Raw genomic sequence first — 19904 nt, forward strand, 5'->3', positions numbered from 1 at the left:
GCTTCTGGTAGCCTACTGTTAACAGTCACGAATAATGGGTCTCTTTTCTTTGCTGACAGAACTCATTCACACTGCATTTTTATTGGAGTAAATGAAAGACATGTCATTCTGCAACAGTAAAAGTAGCCCATCCCAGTGGCATCCCCCACTATAAACGTGCTGTGTTCCCGTTAACCATAGGCTACACCGTGTGATTTATGACTGGTCAGCACAAACCCTCCGGTGCTCCGGCTACACAGACTTTTCTACGGAGCTGACAGCCCGCAGGCTCTGTCAGACAACTGTGCAGCTGTACCGCGACCAAATGATAGTCATTAACATCAAACATAAATGGTTTTACTACCCTTTTAAATCCCTATCTTACCTCCCACACATAGCAGGGACATCTCTGATAGCGGCGTGAGGGTCCCCGGCTGTCCTCTACTGAGTGCTCCGTGATTTGTTTGGTCAGTCCGTTTGTCTCTTGGTTACAAAAAGAAAACTCAAAGCGCCAAACTGCTAGCCTAAATGGTAACGAAAACCAGTTAGCATAATGTCAGAAGCACTCGTCTCTTTCTCAGCGAAGCTTTTGGTAGGACAAGACACACAGTGAGTGAATTCCTCGCCCCCCTCTTCATTCCTCCCCTGCATTGCCTCGGCTCTCCTCCGCTGCTCCTCCTGCGCGCACAGCCATCTTGTTTCAGAAGCAGCACTCTCCGCGCGTGGACAGCTCCCCGCGCCGCCCTGACGTCACGGTTGATGAGTAGCAGGCGGAGTGGGGCTCGCGGTGGGTTGAACGGAGGAGACGGGATGGGCCTGGCCGGTGTAATGCACCCAGTGATGTCGGAGAGGAATTTCATTCATTGTTTTCAGCGTACACGCCATTTAACAAAAGTTGTATTTATTTTTTTAATAGGCTGCCCTGTATTTCAACTACATTTAAAATGTATTGATTTTTTTGTTGAATTGCAGTTGACAAGCAGCCTACTCTGGCAGGCTCTTCAATCAATTCATATATTGGGCTAACGACAGGATTTACAGTTGGTATATGCTAATACTCACGAGTCCCATTCACCCATTTTTTTAAGTAAGCTAAATTTTTATTTCCCATATGACGGCTTAAATCCTCTTCCAACGCCTTATCCTATACCGGGAATACAATTATAGTGGGAGGGTGAATCCTTTATATCCTATACTTCAGGTTAATCTGAAGGTAATTAAATATATCCAAATGCTGGAATCAGCCAATGTGAGCCAACTGTGTAGTTTCTATTACAGAATGTAAATGATCATCTCATCATCATCATGTGATAGTCCATTGATGCTTCAAAAAGGATCTATTTGATATTGGTGCACCCATGTAAGTGTAAGCCTATTGTCTAATGTCTTTACAATTTAGGTTTTGGTTTGAAGAATTAACAGAACCCAAAGTTTATCTCGTAATAAAAATAAATTATTTACTTAAATCTCATCTTCACACACACACACACACACACACACACACACACACACACACACACACACACACACACACACACACACACACACACACACACACACACACACACACACACACACACACACACACACACACACACACACACACACACACACACACACACACACAGCTAAAGCCTGAAGTAGCCTGAAGTTGGTCTTCTATTTTAAAGCCTTGCTCACATACATGGGGAAGTAGGGCTACTTAGACAGTTTTTGTGTAATTAAGAGCAATATTTACTCACAAAATATTGCAGTTTTTTACAAAAAACCTATTATCACTTATACCGTCATGGAAATGGTCATTTGTAATCGGCATTAGAACCAAATGTCTGTGCCATTTTACATGCTCAGCCTGCTATTGAAGTTGGGGGTTTGGTGCTTTGCTCAAAAGCAAATTGGAAGTACCCCGGAGGTGAACTGGCACCTCTCCAGCTACCAGTCCACCACACCACCATACTTTGGTCCGTGCGTGGACTTGAACCGGTGACCCTCCGGTTCCCAACCCAACTCCATACGGACTGAGCTACAAAACCAACTGAATATGTGTTACTCTAAAAAGAGTTAATAAGCACTCATAAACAGGCGTGTTTGCTATATTATAAACTGACGTGAGAGGAAAATGGCCCTCCTGTGCAGATGGAGAGCACCTTGCAGTAACAACAACAAACGCCAGGGGGCAGCTAAGGGCAGCTGTGACTGTCGCGACAACCTGAAATACTCAAAGCGATGAAGTGTGTTGTTTACGCCTACTCTCGGTTCAAGATGGCTGCTGGAGACAACAGCGGCAGGCCTCCTTGCCTTAATTTTTCTGGCCCGGGTCCTTTGGGAAACAGCCAGCCCAGCAACAGCGTTTTCTCCATGCCAGCATCCAACGGCGGAGCGGTAGGTATGGCTGGGGGAGCACAGGGAGCAGCGAGGCGTCCCAACCCACAGATGGGGCCTGGCGGGGGAGACAGCAACGGTGTTTCGAGCGGAGCTCCCCCGACTGCGCAGAACTCCCTGCAGCAGTCCGCTGCGGCAGGTGCTGCGGCAGTCGGAGTCATGGCCACCCCGGCGTCTAACATGGCAACCACCCCAGCGTCAAATGCGTCTGCGTCGGCAGCACCTACCGCTACTCCGGCAGCTGCGTCGGTGCTGGTCTACCGAGAGCCAGTGTACAACTGGCAGGCGACGAAGAGCACCGTCAAGGAGAGATTCGCTTTCCTCTTCAACAACGAAGTGCTCAGTGACGTTCATTTTTTGGTGGGCAAAGGAATGGGGGTTCAGAGGATACCTGCGCACAGGTAAGAAACTGCAGTATGAGTATTCCAAAATATTGGCAAGCTAACTGTGAAGCGGCAACGCGGAAATAGGGTTAGTAACCTCTTTTCTTGTTCTTTATTGTCGACGTCGTCAGGTTTGTTCTGGCCGTGGGGAGCGCAGTATTTGATGCCATGTTCAACGGCGGGATGGCGACGACCTCGACGGAAATCGAGCTTCCTGATGTGGAGCCAGCTGCCTTTCTGGCCCTGCTAAAGTAAGGAGCGCGTGAGGGCGAGAGCGTGCCATTTTTAAACTGAATAATTGCGTGTCCTTAAAGTGGGATGGTATTTTTTTTTTTAAATGTCATGTCATACTAGCTAAGTTGCGGGTAACATTTAAGCTCCAAAACGCAGCATCACATGTTAGACCAATTAATTCACCGTATGATTATAATAGATGCAAATCTAGTAAAAAGACCATAGCAATAATAAATAAATCTAGACAATAAATCATTATATACTCTGTGTAATACACTCATACAGCCATATCAAAGTTACTGAGTGGAGTGGAAATCTAAGGAAATACATCTAAAACCAACCTAAAAGAGAGTAGTCCCAATCCTAAATATTTTTGATACCTGGAGCAGACAAGTCCTTTATTCTTTAAGTCACATAGTCTGAAATTCATTGATCTGGTTGAATTTATGTTCAAAGCAAGAACTGCCAGGAAATTTAAAAAAAATTAATGTTTATGGACAGACAGGGTGGGTTTGATCCGAGAGAACATCTGAAATTTCAAAAACTCCAAATAAGATTGACTCTAAAAAAAAGTATGTGCGTCACGATCAGTGGGGTGAGTTGGTGGAATGGTTAAACCGGGTGCTTAAACATCGTACAGACATGACATAAAGTTGAAAAACTGAAAAAGGCTATGAAGAGGAAGGGAGATGATTGTGAAGGTGGGTCAGTGCATGGATTGTGCACGGGTGGTGGACTACGTAAAGGGGAAAATGTAAGTAAATAAGTAAAAGGGGTTGGTATGTGTAAAACTAGAGATGCATTGTTGTGTATATTGGTTATGCTGTTGTAAAATATATGGAATATATAAGAAATGAATGAGAGTGAATTAGCAGAGGGAAACATCCAAGCTTCATCCTGCTCGTGTGTGTGTACGTGTGTGTACACACACATATATATTTTAAATGTTCTCGAAATAAAATAAAAGTATCTCAGTGTCTTGTTTAACTTGGGATCCTCCTGCAGGTTTCTCTACTCTGATGAAGTCCAGATCGGGCCTGAGACGGTGATGACCACACTATACACAGCTAAAAAGTATGCAGTACCAGCACTGGAGGCTCACTGTGTGGAGTTCCTCAAGAAGAACCTGAGAGCAGACAATGCTTTCATGCTGCTCACACAGGTCTGCTTCCCCCGGCTCTAAACGTTGACAAGGCAACTGGATGTGTCAGACTGGCTGTACTGCCTCTAAATCTTAATATCCACTTAAGACTGCGGCTTCTTTTAACTCCTAGTTTTTCTGCCCAAGATGTTGTGTGCAAACACTGTCAGTACACTATGCAACAGAGGGATACATTTTTTTAACCTCACAGATAAGAGTTGGACAGATAGGATTTGTTATTTTTGGTTCCATTACCAAAACACACTCTCTTCTACCGTTTGAGTAATATATAAATGTTTTTTTTTTTGACAAAACACTTTTTAACCCTCATGTTGTCCTCGGGTTAAATTTGACCCATTTCCAGTTTTTCCATGACAAAAAATGGGCCTTTGAAATAAGCTGAAAATGTCAACATTAGAAATATGAAATAACTTTGGAATTAAAGAAAAACAAAAAAGCAACCACGACATTGAAAAGGTGACAAAAATGTCAGAAAAAGCCCTGACAAGAGACAGGAAGACAGGAAGACAACACAAGGGTTAAATAACAAAAGAATCCAGTTCTCAAATATGACATGTTGCATACTAAAGGCGGCCAAAAAAAACAACCTGAAAAATTGAAAACGTGACAGGATTACAAGTCTGTCCACATATCTGAAACCAGCGTTTGGTGCTTTGACATATATCGGTCCGTTCCAAACATAAGTATTAAGGTTTGAAATCCAGTCCTCCTCTTAGATCGTGCACATCTACATCATAGTACTTGTTGAACTGTCATTTCAGTTGTCAGTTCTAACTTTTGAACTGAGCCGCGTAAGGGAAATAAATGTGTTGGTGTATTTTTGGTTTCAGGCCCGGTTGTTCGATGAGCCCCAGCTCGCCAGCCTCTGCCTGGAGAACATCGATAAGAACACGGGAGATGCTCTCGCCGCTGAAGGCTTCACGGACATCGACTTGGGTAACGTCGCTTTGTGACCGTCATCGTAGCCCCAGTTGGGTTTTGAAGGGTAGTGACACTGAGGATGATCACGAAAGGCAGCACTAAAATTGACAAATTAGTGTGAAGGGAGTCTCAAGTGGGTTAGGGTTTTAGACAGAGAAAGACAGACTCGAAGGGTGGAACTTTAAAGAAAAAGTGAATGTGTAGTGTCAAAAGATCTGAAACTAACGCAAAGAAGGCCGTTAAGTAGACAAGAAAGGCGGCGCTAGATCGGCTTAATTAGTGTGAAGAAGAGTCAAGGAGACGAAAGGTTACGTCTCTAAAAATAGAGTCGTGAAGGGTAGAGACACTGAGGATGATCACGAAAGGCAGCACTAACATGGACTAATTAGTGGGAAGGTAGTCTCAAGTTTTTTTTTTTGAGGATACTTGTGTTTTATCTGTTTAACTGATTTTGTGTGAAGCATTTTGAATTGCCCTGTTGCTGAAATGTGCACTACAGATAAAGTGGCCTTGCCTGACCATTGGGTTTTTCCTCTCTCCCTCCCTTAGATACCTTGGTGGCAGTGCTGGAGAGGGATACCCTCGGGGTGAGGGAGGTGCGTTTGTTCGGTGCGGCGGTGCGCTGGGCGGAGGCCGAGGCTCACAGGCAACAGTTGCAGCCGACGCCCGAGAACAAGCGCAAAGTGCTGGGCAAAGCCCTCACTCTCATCCGCTTTCCCCTCATGACCATTGAGGAGTTTGCTGCAGGTGACCAGAAACACAACTGTAGCTTTGCTTTCATACAATTCATTCATTCACACACTCGTCCCGTGCTTCAGACCCTGATCCTTGTCCTCCGGTCTTGTCATCGCCCCTTTAGGTCCGGCCCAGTCCAGTATTCTGACCGACAGAGAGGTGGTGAGTCTCTTCCTCCACTTCACAGTAAACCCCAAGCCTCGCGTGGAGTTCATCGACCGGCCTCGCTGCTGCCTCCGCGGGAAGGAGTGCAGCATCACCCGTTTTGGACAGGTGGAGAGCCGCTGGGGTTACAGCGGGACCAGCGACCGCATAAGGTCAGTGAGGAGCGGAGCATTTAAAAAAAATGTCATTTCAGCCTTACCACTTTATTGATTAAATGTAATCAATTAGTTAGTAATTTAATTTAAACCAATATAATAAAATAAGCTCCCCAGCACCACTGTTGTAGTGTAGATGACATCGGCAGCATTTGCACCTTTCCCTGCTTCACTTAAACCGAGATTAATTAACATTTCCATTGTATGTGATCAGTAACAACAGACAATGAATCAGATACTGCGGCCATACAACACTGTATGATATAAAGCCAGGGGCTTTATTATTGAACTCTAAAAGACGCGAAAAACATCTGCTACACTGTAGGGGTGGGGGAAAAAATTGATACAGCATAGTGATATTTTCAGTGGCAATACTGTATCGATACACAGACGCCAAGAATCAATCTTTTATTTTATATTTTTATATATATATATATATATATATATATATATATATATATATACATACACACACACACACACACACACACACACATACATTGTAATTATTAATAGATCATTTTCAAGGCAAGCACAGGTGGAATGTTATTAGTTCCACCTGTGCTTTTTAGGCTTTGAGCAGCAAATGTTGACACAGTCAACTATGTCCTACCCCCCCCTGTTGATATGTTTCCGTTCTGTTTTCCTTCCCAGGTTTTCAGTAAACAGAAGGATATTTGTGGTTGGGTTCGGTCTCTACGGGTCTATACACGGACCCACCGACTACCAAGTTAACATACAGGTGTGCACCCGAACCCATCGCAAACCTTTGTGTCCGGTTTTGCTGTACTTTATAGGCGTGAAGTATCTTTTTATTTCTGCATTTCATTTCTCAATGCAGATCATACACACGGACAGCAACACGGTGCTGGGCCAGAATGACACAGGCTTCAGCTGTGACGGGTCCGCCAACACCTTCAGAGTCATGTTCAAAGAACCAGTGGAGATATTACCCAACGTCAACTACACTGCCTGCGCTACACTGAAGGTCTGTGATGGGTCTGTGATGTCACCAGATACACATGCAGTCCTTCATTGTATAGAAGTGCATTCCAATCCAGAAGTTGTGGTTTTTTTCCAGGGCTGCAACTAATGATTATTTGCCTTCATAATAAAAAAAAAAATAGAAGTTAGTTTTAGACTACCTTCAAATTGCTTTTTTGGCTCACCAATAAACCCAAATGTATCCAATTTACTCTCAAATGAGACAGATAAAACTGACAAATCTTCAAATTTGATTCAAATAATGAAAGATTTATAAAAAACGACGTCTGTTGTTCAACTAATCAGTTAATGGATTTATTAATTCAGCTCGTCTATTTTTCCCCTTTTTGTGTTAGAATATCTGAGCTGTTACTGTGCAGCTGGTGGCTCCACCAGCGTATTCAACCTGTCCGTCTGTCTTGCAGGGCCCGGACTCTCATTACGGGACCAAGGGAATGCGAAAGGTAACGCACGAGTCGTCGTCCACTGGCACAAAGACGTGTTTCACCTTCTGCTACGCGGCGGGCAACAACAACGGCACTTCTGTAGAGGACGGACAGATACCTGAGGTCATCTTCTACACATAGTCCCCCTCTGACGCAGCAAGGATCCACCATCAAATGTGACAGCCTGACACCAGCGCGGGGCCGGCGCCTCAGCAGCCGTTCTGGGGACTGATCTCTCAGACATCATTCTGGTCCCTCCATATAGTGCACTACCGTTGGCCACCTAACCGTAAAGCGATGTAGGTCACTACATGGGGCGTAGCGTGTCATTTGAGATGCTGTCTCTCTCTTTCTCACTGGCTTCCTTTTATCCCTTTGTGTTGATGTGATGCCAGCCTCTGAAACAGACATGACTGTAACCGACTCCACAAAGGAGGGAGAGAGGAGCCTCTCAGATTATTCAGTGTTGATGTCCCTGCTGTGGATTGAAGGCATAAGGCAGTATTCTACTTAAGATGTACAGTTCCACTCCTGTACTGCACAGCGTTAGTGCAAAGGAGTTGGAACTGTATGAATGTACGGTTTAAAAGATTTGCCAAGACAGGAGCCTCATCACCGTTCAGTACAGCCCAGCGTTGCACTCAATTCCACATCAGCTGTAACTTCCATAGACGTCATAGGCTTTATGAACTCTCTGAACCAAAGTTCATATTAATCTTAACAACATGATAATGGTAAGCAATTTTTGGGTTTCTACATACAGTACTATCTGTGATATCTTGTGTCCTTGCTTGGTAGTTGCCTATACCCATGATACCTTGCACTTCTCGGCCTTGCATATGTTCATTTGTTTGTTCTATGGATGCACACTAACTCTTCAGATATGTTTCTTTTTAGCTTTGTTTTAAAAAGTATGGGCGGAAGAGCTTGCCGTCTTGGTTCGGAAGATAAAGGGTTGTATATTAAAGTTGCATTTAATAATGTATATGTAACTTGAAATAATTATTGATTAAAGAGTGAAGAAAAAATGTTGTGGTGCTTGTGATTTTGGAAAAAGAACCCATCCCGGGAGTAACTTAACAACAATGTAAAATCTTGGGAAACGCCTGTTGGTCTTACGTTTGTCTGCTGAAAATAAGACTAGACTACACCACACCCATCAGTCGTTTAGCATAGCTTAGCATAAACACTGAAAACAAGGAAACAGCCTGGCTCTGTCCAACACCTACCTACACTTCTAAAGCTCACTAATTGACAGCGGTTATGTTTGGGAGTATCTATTTTCCATTCTTTATTAAGACAATAAATCCCGAGAATAAAATACCATGGGGAAGTTCACAGTACAGTAAGACAAACAAAATTTAAGTTGCTTTTACATCCATGTCTGTCCACTCATTAAATATGCAGTTAAGACTTTGTGACATTTAATTAATGTATTTAGTGTATTTTTTTGATGAAACCCAGATGCTTCACTTCTTCCACTATCCATGGCCGTTATGATCTCAATCTGCCCTTCTGTTCCTGATTTATGCCGCTGAATTATGGTCACTTTATCCTATTATTTATTTGTGTGAAATTTATGTGAGGGCACAGTTCTAATCCTCATCCTTGAAGAGGATATTTATGTTAAATTTTCCTGAGACATTTACAATTGACAACAGACAACAAAAGATAATTAAGTAAAGACATTAAAAGTACTACACTCATTTACAGTCTTACAACGTTCCTATTAGTGCAAGATTGAATGTTTTTTAAGCCCTTTTAAATTCTTTATGGAAATTATTGGCATGCTAGCTGGCTGTCGTCTCTAGCCTTAGACTATATTCACCTTACAAATGAGAATGGCATCGTTCTTCTCATCTAACTTTAATGTTAAATCCCTGCATCCATTTTTATTTTCCAAAATGGTAAACCATTCTCTTAAGCCCACTAAAGAATTAACAGAATTTCAGTAGTCATCATGAGTTGTATGTTTTTATTAATTACATCCACTGAACAAAGGTCCAACGCAGGGAGTCTAACTTCTGTAACACTTTATTGTGGCTTTTTATACTTTTATCTGGCCAAGGATCCATGTTAATATGCATTATTGCAGCAGTATCACAGTGCACTGTAAAGGCCCATCCTGGCAGATGAGGGGCGGGGGGGGGGAAGATGTGGAGGAATAGAAGAAACAAGGACTACAACTGCTTTGATCCAATTGTTCCCCCAAACCCTCACCCTAGGCACTTGGTGTACTGTAGCTGTGAAATGAAAAAAAAGCATCACTGCTTCCACTAGCCTACAACTAAAGTTTAAAGCTTTGTTTCTGCTCCGGACTCAAAGTCAAAACTATTTGTGCGATGTGTCTTTAAGCCTGTGCAAAGATTTAAAGTGCCCACGGGGTAGGGTCTAGAGATTGATTTGGTATTTTATAACCTGGGCTCAACGTTTACAGTTTGTCCAAGTAGTTGTCTACGGCAGGAATGCCCTCTTTTAGACCTTTGCGTTTCCTGATTTCGGCGACAACCTGGAAGGGTTTCGTGGTGGGGTCGCTGGGGTCTCCGGGGAGAATCTGCCAGTGGTCAAAAATACACTGAGGGAAGGCCTGGCCTCCAGTGTTGCTGCGCAGGTCAGCTGTGAACCCTGGAGGCAATAAATACAGATAACCCATTTATATACTGGAATATTCTTCTCTGCTGAGAATAGAGAAATAACGAGCTAAGAACAAATTAATAAAGTCAATTATTCTAAAACTACACATATTGGGACACTGAAAAGCAAGCAAATCTGGGTGAACTCTTAACAATCTAGGAATATTCATCCAATATTTGTCATTAAACTACAAAAGTAAGAGTCAGATCTTACAACAAAAGACATTGTACAGGACAGACTAAAACACAAACTCACCAAAGGACTCGTTGACAGGAAGGTAGGCTTTCACCACAAACATGGGCGTGCCGATCACTTGGGATTCCTCAAACACATGTCCTCGTTTCCTGTTCAACACGCCGTAGATGCCCCCGACCACCTGCTCCGGGCACTGGACGCACAACAAGCACAACAAGCACAGCGGTCAGACATGAAGTGAGGACTGGCATCAGAGATTTATATGTATCATAATTATGATGAGTACATTGGCATGGAGATAAGCGCTTTTTTTCACATTCACAAATTGTAAATTTGTCGTCGGCACCCTGAGTCGCCCTCTGGCAGACAGCCCCTGCAGGTTCCTTCTCCACCACCAGCAGACTCTAGGCACCATCGGGGGGGTATGGCTTGGGTTCTCAACCCCTTTATAATCTGTACACTTCCTATTATGCATATGTACAATACATCTTTGCATATGTGCAACAAAGTCAGTCCTGATTCAAATAGTTTCACACTAAAAGGAATCATTTTGTCATCTTTTGTTTGTCCCTTGAAGTTATAGACCTAAAGTGCCTAATAAGTCATGCTTTTTTATTTGCTAATCAAAATATAATAAATTTAGTCTGTATAAATATCAATTAAAACAGAAACTTCAACGTTAAAAAAAATGTACAACTCTGATTTAGGATCCTATGCAACTAGACCATTTCCCAATGTACCTTTGGTGGTAATATGTCTCTATACACACCTGGATCTCCACCAGGTACACAGGCTCCATGAGTCGTGGCTGCGCGGTGAGCTGGCAGGCGTACAGGACCCTACGAGCTGTGGGAATAATCTGTCCCCCACCGCGGTGGATGGCGTCTGTGTGCAGCGTCACGTCGTGGATGTCGAAGCGAACTGCGCGCATGTTCTCCTCACACAGAGCACCCTGCATGATGACCAAGGACAGCAACCTCATTCACAGCAGTATACAAGTACAAGATTTAAAAGAACAATATCACAAATGCATCAGAACCATGTTGCACGTGCTGCCCACCTCTTTAGTCGCCCACTGGAAACCAGCCACAACGCTGTCCTTGATCTCGTTGAGGTACTGAACCCCCTTTGTCACGTCTACCAGCAGGTTGGCCCCGCTTCCGTCCGGGCCGAAGCACCAGATCTTCCTGGCTTCTGTCACCTCCCACTCATACTTGTCGGCGAGGTAACGGGCACGGACCTTGAGCTCCTGGCGGTGGCCGACCTCCCCCTTCTCGATGTCATCAGCCAGGCCGTCGGGGAAGGGGCGGGACTTCATGAAGAGACGGTTGTGCTTGTTGGGGGACTTGGACAGACACATCTGGTATGATTCTTCTGTCACTGTCTCTCTGTAAGACACGACTGGGTCGGATTTCTGGAACAAGATGAAGGAAGAGGTAGTCGAATCAATATCCTAAAATCGTTTTAATGACATGCAGCAAAGGGCCGCAGGTCGGAGTTGACGGAGTTGATGGTTCTGTCTCAGTGACAGCTGTGTTGAGGAGTTAACCTCTATACGTATATGGGCACGCGCCCTACCAGGGGAGCTACCCAGGCGCAAGGGTAGGTGAATGTTTGTTAAATGTTCACATTCAGACAGCTTTGTAAAGCTCTTGAGTTTATCATATAAAATCTCTGTTCTCCTTGTCTCACCTTCAGTGGAACGCCGGCGTGGTCCTCCTCCAGGTCCTTCAGGCAGATCTCCAGGTGCAGCTCTCCTGCTCCGGCGATGATGTGCTCCCCGGATTCCTCGATGATGCACTGCACCATGGGGTCGGACTTGGCCAGACGCTTCAGTCCCTCCACCAGCTTGGGCAGATCAGCGGGGTTCTTGGCCTCCACAGCAACTCTGACCACAGGGCTCACACTGAACTTCATCACCCGCAAGTTGTGGGCCTGCGGACAGAGCCAGGGTCATCATGCTAAGTGTTGTTCTACCAGGAAGAACTATGCTGACAGCAAGCCATGCTTCAGTATAAATAACTAATGATTCACTGTGTGGTGCACCATAATTTAAACTTCAGTATAAAGGAAAAAAAAAGCAATGTTCATACATGTTCATAGGTGGTAATCGTCCCCGTCTTAACCAGGAACTGGTCTACTCCAACAAGACCCACGATGTTGCCACATGGGACATCTTCAATAGGCTCCACATACCGGCCCATCATCAGAACAGTCCTGGATGGAGCAAAAGGACACTGTTATGAACAACCAAGATCCTGGGTCTGTCCCAGGTTTCTTCCTAAATGGAGTTTTTCCTCGCCATTCCTAAATGCTTGCTCTTGGGGGAATTACTGGAATTGTTGGGTCTTTGTAAATTACAGAATGGGGTCTAGACCTACTCTATCTGTAAAGTGTCTTGAGATAACTCTTGTTATGATTTGATACTATGAATAAAACTGAATTTAATTTAAAAAGTTGCCATCACATACACAAAAACAAATGGTTAAAATGTTACATGTTACAATTTTGCACAAATGTTCTCTGTTCTCATGCCACCCCAGGCCTCTGTGTAGCAGCTTTTACATTGACATGCTCACCTCTGGATGGGTTTGATGTAAAGGTCCTCCTTCTTGCCAGGGGTGTAGTTTGGCCCCATTATGCGCACTTTCAGGCCAGTGGACACGCAGCCAGAGAACACCCGGCCAAAGGCGTAGAAACGACCCTTGTCGGTGGTTGGGACCATCTTGGAAATGTACATGACCAGCGGAGCCTTAGGATCGCAGTTTTTAATACCTGAGAAGAGAGCAGAGATAGTAAGCCCTGAGTATAGCGTAGCCAAAATAAAGACCCCCCCCCCCCCCCCTCTCCTCCTCAAAAACTACAGACTTAGAATTAGCACATACTAAAGAAAGCTCATTGTGGGACTGGAACTAGTGGCTGGAATTCTGCACCAAGGCTGAATTTTGGGAAAGAGACTTCAGATACAGTATTAGGGGACCACTAAGGTCTATATAAAAGAGACTTCAGATACAGTGTTAGGGGACCACTAAGGTCTATATAAAAGAGACTTCAGATACAGTATTAGGGGACCACTAAGGTCTATATAAAGAGACTTCAGATACAGTATTAGGGGACCACTAAGGTCTATATAAAAGAGACTTCAGATACAGTATTAGGGGACCACTAAGGTCTATATAAAAGAGACTTCAGATACAGTATTAGGGGACCACTAAGGTCTACTGTATATAAAAGCCCCCAAAGAAAACAATGTAATGGGACCTTTAAATCATCACATTGAATGATGACCTCTCCAGTGGGTGAAGGGGTGTCGTGCTATGAAAATGTTCCACTGACCCATGGCAGCCTCGTCGTCTCCCGGCCCCTCATAGAGAAGCTCACAGCGGTATTTCTGTGCAGTGACGGGGGAGGGCAGGTGGATGGTGATCATCTGGAGCAGGGCCTCTCCGGCAGGCAGCCAGCGGCGCATCACAGCCTTCAACAGGGCCTTCCCCTCTTTCTCCTTGTCATCAGAGTCTAGTTTGACGTTCAGCTTCTCAATTAGTTTGGCTGTTTCGTCCTTCTTGAAATTCATGATGGCATCAAAAACCTAGGACAATAAAAAAGCAAAAAGAAGGCATAAAACTTGAGTTCAAAGCCCTAAAGTCATCCTTAACATTTTTAGAGCCCTTACCTTTTTTCCAACTTCAAATATTTCCCAATTTCAAATGACGTCTCCAAAAGGAAACTTTGTCAACATCTGTTCTATCTAAAAATATACATTTCTCTGTTTGTTTACTTAAATTTTATGGCTGCAAAATAGGATTGTCAAGCAGACAAACTGACCAACACATATATAGTAATACATCCATTTAGCGTCTGTGTATCGATACAGTATTACCACAGAAAATACTGCAATACTATGATGTCTGGATTTTTTCCCTATTAAACATATTCATTGTAAGTTTATGTCACTTTTTTCTCTCCATTCACCTTAAAGATGGGGTCCAAAACGAGCTGGCAGAAGGAGCGGGGGAGTTTCTGCCCATCAGGACCGGTGGCAGTCTTGCTGAACTTGCCCGCAACTGGGTCAAAGAATCTGTGCATATAAATGATCGCACGTCATGACACTCAGATGATTGACACCTAGTTTATAATTCTATTCAACTTTAAAGTATATGCCAGTAGTTATGAAGATTCTTTGGTGTTTGCAAGAACATTTGAAAGAGCAACTTAACACCAGCTGAAAATCTAGGTTTTGCTTAAATCCTTGTGATGTAAACGTGTACTCCAAGGTGTGGTCTGTGCACGGTGACGTCACTGTTGGTCGTGGTTACGGGTGCAACAGAGCTTATGTTGGGTATTGTGTGAGTTTTTTTTTCCGATACCCGTGCTAAAGCGTTTAAATCAGTGCAGGTGCCTGAACCGATACTATTTAATAAAGTAAAAAAAAAAATAAAGGAAGAAGAAAAACAAGAGGCGGCGACATTAAAGAAAGGCTTGTTTATTGCTTAGGCTATATGGTCAAAATTAAAGATTTAATAATAGTGTAATAACTATAACTTATAACAATAACTTATTTAACCAGTAAATTGCTTTTGAAGGACAAAAACAACCACCAGATGGGAAAAGGGTATTTTACAATAACTTTGAATGCACCACAAAGCTACCTGTTTTAAAGGTCCCATGGCATGAAAATGTCACTTTATGAGGTTTTTTACATTAATATGAGTTCCCCCCAGCCTGCCTAATGTCCCTCAGTGGCTAGAAATAGTGATAGGTGTCAACCGAGCCCTGAGTATCCTGCTCTGCCTTTGAGAAAATGAAAGCTCAGATGGGCCGATCTGGAATATTCCCCTTATGAGGTCATAAGGGGAAAGGTTATCCCCCCTTTCTCTGCTTTGCCCGCCCAGAGAATTTGACCCACCCATGAGAGAGACATCATGGCTTTCAAATGAGCAAAGTGACAGTTGGTCAAGACCAAACCCACAGTCCCCACCCCTATGATAAAACACTTGGAACTTCCAACCAGAGAAGGAAGTGAAAACACTGCTTTTCAGCCTGATGTTAAGTTACGTGTGAAGCATAGCTCTGTCTGGATATGTGTTTACCTTTCTCCCCACAGTTTCTTCATCATGTCCTCCACCTTCTTACACCTCTCTGCTGGTCCCATTTGACCATCTCCTTTCGCAGTGAACTTCGCCACATACATCTCAGCAAACTGCTTCAAGGTGAAAGCCCAGCCATGGAGGCCAGAGCCGAACCCGACAGTACCAACAACAGGGTCAATCTGAGGGAAAAAAATCCAGGTATACTTTACAACCACAGCTTTCCCTCTTGTATTCAAGACGGGGGAGGAGTCAAACTTGAATTCGGTGGTTAGTTTCTTGGTTGGTTATTTGTATTATAGACTGTTGACCATGTGTTGATGATGTCAGAGATGTTATCAAAGGGGCTGGTGATGTAATGGAAGCTGACGTTGAGGCTGCAAACGTTGATTACATAATGTTGATTCTGTAAGTGCGCTATGTACCTTTCCTACTCTGTGTAGGATACTTAGATGCTGTTACCCATGAGTCTTTTTTTTAAACCTGCTGCACACTCTAGTGCCCTTCAGGGACACAAATAAAGATCAAGTTCAACTTTTAGCATATCTTTGAGTCTGAATGGTGTTTAAGCATCTGCCTCACCATGATGTTCCCCATGGGTCCCGCCTCATCCTCTCCGTAGGTGGAGATAATGACGTTGACATTCTCCACGATACGCTGAAAGGTCTGGAAGAGCTCATCTGGTTCCAGCTGCAGCTCCAGCAGGGCCCGGTCCATCTTGTTCATCATCAAAACCGGCTTGATGCGCTCGGCGATGGCCTGCCGCAGTACGGTCTCAGTCTGCACACACACACCTGTCAGAGGAAACAGACAGGTGAGCATGGGTGAAAAACAAGAGTGTGTGTGTGTGTGTATTTGAGATGTGGAGGTGAGGGCGTCAGCCGTCATGTAATCACCTGAGACACAGTCCACCACCACCAGGGCTCCGTCGGTTACCCTGAGGGCCGCAGTGACCTCAGAGGAGAAGTCAACGTGACCAGGAGAATCAATCAGGTTGATGAGGAAGCCGTTTCCGTCTACACATTGCTTGATAAATGCCAGGTCGTTATCTGCGAGCTCATAGTACATAGAGATGGCCCTGAATAACAGAGGGGACAGTGAAAGGCTGGGGACACGTTCACCGTTCACATATCACTACCTCTGCATCATTCAAATAAATGTCAAATAAAGGATGGATTAAATTAAGTTTAACGGAATGAATCTCTAAAGTGAGTGGTCACAATACTGGAATGAGCCAGACGCTCCTCTAACTTACCACTAACGAGGCAGACATGCTGAGTGGAGACTTTCCAGTTCAAATGCTTCAAACTGGCTTGACTGGAATGAGTTCAGTAAATATTTACTGATGTGATTCAATGTCAGTGCTGGTGCATTTACTGGAATCAGACAGAAACATCCTGAGTGGATTTTAGAAAATGCAGCATCCTGTAACGTGATATTTAAATAAGGGAACTCAAAACGGGACTGTAACATGGCTAGAATAACAATCTCTCCAGACAAACATGTGTTCTGCCTTTACAAAAGAATTTTTGAGACCTGCAAAGAAAACAAACACTCGTCTAATGCTTTCAGATCAGACAATGTGGAAGCGTTTAGCTATTTCATGTTAATAACTAAGTTGAATATCTATAACTACGTTGTGCACATGTACTACCGGTTTCTTTTGTTTCATATGTTTGAAATTGAAAGGCCCTGAAAACCTTTTTTTTTTATCTCAATCAGCATCTTACAATCAACCATGATTGACATGTTCCTGCCAAAGATATAACAGTTTTGGTTATTATAACTGCGTGATGTGTGTTTGTGCTCGTCACACCTGTTGTAAAGTGGGTGGGACTCAGTTGGAAAAACATGAGGTCATTTCTGTGCGTCAGCAGTTTGGAAACAATGCCTGGACAACCTGTTTGGGGTGGTTACTTTATGTTGTCAATCTATCTGCTCAAACTGCACCCAAACAGTCCTGATGAAGTAGGTTAGCTTAGATTTTGATGGTCAAACTCTCATTAATATAATACCTGAATATGCATCTTCTACCAAAACTTTAATTGTTAACTTTAACTCTATCATACATACAAGTTTAACCACCTTTAATAGGTTGCACGAAAAACCCTGAGCTGTTTCTAAACCCACTTCTCCGAACCACATACGTTGATTTGATGGTGATGCAGCGCTCCTGCTCGTCTTTGCGTGTGTCCGTGAAGCGTGTCTCTCCGGCACGGGACGAAGCAATGATCCCTGCCTTGGACACCAGTGAGTCAGTCAGAGTGGACTTCCCATGATCCACGTGGGCAATCACAGACATGTTCCTGATGTTGGACTTCTTGTCCATGATGGCGCGGATCTGATCCACAGTAAAGTTCACCTGGTGGAGGGTTGTGGGTGGGTGGGGGTTACATTCATCCATTTACAACCAGCTGAAGTTCATCCTATTCATCATATTATATTTATGCATGGCCACTACCAGATCTGCAGTCATTCCAAGTAGTTATAAAAAGAAAGAAACTTGAAACTGAATCCATCAGCCTGAACAGGAGGAAGGAGTAGGTACTGCATAAAGACTTTACCTCCTGGTTCCTAATCTAGTTGAACCATTTCACAATCCCAAGGGAACACAATGTCATGATTTCATACCTTAAAATTCTTTAAATCCTTTAAATTCTTCAAATTAAGTTGAAATGTACACTCAGAATTTGACATTTAACAGACTAATATGAGCTACATGTTGCTGATGCTTAAACCTTTGAGATCATAAATAAGATACAAGGCCTAAAATACAGAGGGAAAAATTGATGTATGCCAATTTAAGTAGGGATTAAAGAGATTTTTCTCCATAGTTTGGTAGAATTTAGGCATTTTCACTGACCAATGTGGGTCTCAGTGTCATACATGTATTGTTAAAATCAACAGAAAACAAGAAAAACACAATTAAATGCATCCTAAAATGGATGTCAAGACATTCCAGCATAATAGCATAAGCTCATATTATAATAATAACTCCTTAAAACGCCTTATTTATCACAGTCCGCCATTGAAAATCCACTACATGTCTCGATCTCGGTGCCATATTGTATATTAGAATTTATTTTGTCGCGTGGTGGATAAAGAGTTATTACGCAATAGCTTTTAATCTAACCGAAATCTACTTTTTAGCAAAAACAATATTCGCCGAATTTATAGAAGACATGTTAGCATGTGATTTCTCTCTCAACACATGATATTTGTACAGTCATGTCACTGTAGCGGCTTGATATTAAAGGATTTGCTAAGAACGTCACAGCGGGCCGGGCTGTAAAGGCCAGAGCGCTGTTTCCTTATCAACTGGCTACTGCGTACGTCGTTACAGCCCACATCCCGAGCCTTTATGGGGACAGTTAGCACCCGTTCACACACACCTGACACGCTCCATTACCAGCTTGTTGCCCCCAAACCGTTACCATTATAACTCGACATGAAGTTCACACGGTGGGGCGGTTGACAGCCAGTATTCTCAACTGCTAAAAATGGATAAAAAACAGAAATATCTGCGCAGGTAAGCCCCGTGTCGACTCACCATTTTGTCCGCAGGTCGTTGGTCTTTGAGTTTAGCGGTGTATTGCTGTAGCTAGCACACTGCCTCAGAGCAGGCAGTACCGTTGGTAACAGAAGAGACGCGGCCGCTGCTCCTGCTGCTGCTGTTAACTTGTTACTGCGCGCGGATGCCGGATGCACTGCAGGACAGAGGCTTCGACAGCAGGGGGCGCTGCTGCTCATCAGCCGGGTCGCAGAGACCACTGTCAGAATAGAGTAGAATAGAATGCCTTCATTGTCATTATACACAGGTGCAGTACCTCTGCAATGAGATTGAAGCCACCCCTTTACAGTATTGACACAAAGTATAAAAATATAAGAATATAAAATATAAAATATAGATAGGTCAGAGAAAAAAGAGAGGTGGGACCTGGTGCACAGTCCTGAGTCCTGAGAGCAATTATATAGCCTACATACAGCATTCAAAATAGCTTTTAATACTGTTGTACTCATAAAACAATGGTTTAACCCTCATGTTGTCCTCGGGTCAAATTGACCAGTTATCCTATATCAATGTTCTTTTTAATTACCCAAAATAGCATGATTGATTCCACACAACACTCTTGGGGGGGATTTTGATGGGTAATTTTGGGGCGTCTTATTCAATTTTATAGCATTTAAAAAAAAACAATTGAAGTGGTTTTGAAAAAGTATTGACAAAAGTTGACATATTCCAGTCTGTAATTATCCATCAACGTACATTCCTTTATTTTAGTATAAATAATTCCTAATTTCTTCTTTTCTAACTCAAACATTATAATTTCCCATAAATGAGGCTTATTTACCATAAATTCCAAAAATAACTGTAAAACTGAAGTTACTAAGTTAGTGTTATGTAATGTTGAAAACACTAAAAAAAAACTGACAAACGTGGG

General features: G+C 43.3%; 3 protein-coding genes across 4 annotated transcripts in view; 1 reads left to right on the top strand and 2 right to left on the bottom strand.

The window, feature by feature from the left end:
* LOC117954028 (protein unc-13 homolog A-like) overlaps window positions 1-817 on the bottom strand; it is a 30549-nt gene extending 29732 nt beyond the window's left edge. For both annotated transcript variants that reach the window (XM_034887480.1, XM_034887482.1), the window contains exon 1: window positions 365-817. In XM_034887480.1, coding sequence (XP_034743371.1) covers window positions 365-386 — 22 coding nt within the window. In that variant the 5' untranslated portion in view covers window positions 387-817. The remainder of the gene's footprint in view (window positions 1-364) is intronic.
* Window positions 818-2190: 1373 nt separating this feature from the next.
* Window positions 2191-8574, top strand: LOC117954529 (BTB/POZ domain-containing protein 2). The gene is made up of 9 exons (XM_034888410.1): window positions 2191-2762; window positions 2876-2995; window positions 3984-4140; window positions 4971-5076; window positions 5611-5808; window positions 5921-6113; window positions 6771-6858; window positions 6958-7104; window positions 7526-8574. Exons 1-9 carry the CDS (start codon window positions 2206-2208, stop codon window positions 7685-7687), a joined length of 1728 nt encoding a protein of 575 aa, XP_034744301.1. The 5' UTR covers window positions 2191-2205; the 3' UTR covers window positions 7688-8574.
* A 933-nt stretch (window positions 8575-9507) lies between these two features.
* Window positions 9508-19216, bottom strand: eef2b (eukaryotic translation elongation factor 2b). The gene is made up of 14 exons (XM_034887836.1): window positions 19013-19216; window positions 17610-17824; window positions 16359-16540; window positions 16045-16256; window positions 15466-15644; window positions 14348-14453; window positions 13712-13964; window positions 12955-13150; window positions 12469-12592; window positions 12068-12310; window positions 11436-11789; window positions 11145-11327; window positions 10436-10568; window positions 9508-10171 (listed from the first exon to the last, which is right to left on the bottom strand). Exons 1-14 carry the CDS (start codon window positions 19013-19015, stop codon window positions 9978-9980), a joined length of 2577 nt encoding a protein of 858 aa, XP_034743727.1. The 5' UTR covers window positions 19016-19216; the 3' UTR covers window positions 9508-9977.
* Between the last annotated feature and the right edge of the window lie 688 nt (window positions 19217-19904).

The sequence above is a fragment of the Etheostoma cragini genome, chromosome 12 (assembly GCF_013103735.1).
Source record: "Etheostoma cragini isolate CJK2018 chromosome 12, CSU_Ecrag_1.0, whole genome shotgun sequence".
NCBI lineage: Eukaryota > Metazoa > Chordata > Actinopteri > Perciformes > Percidae > Etheostoma > Etheostoma cragini.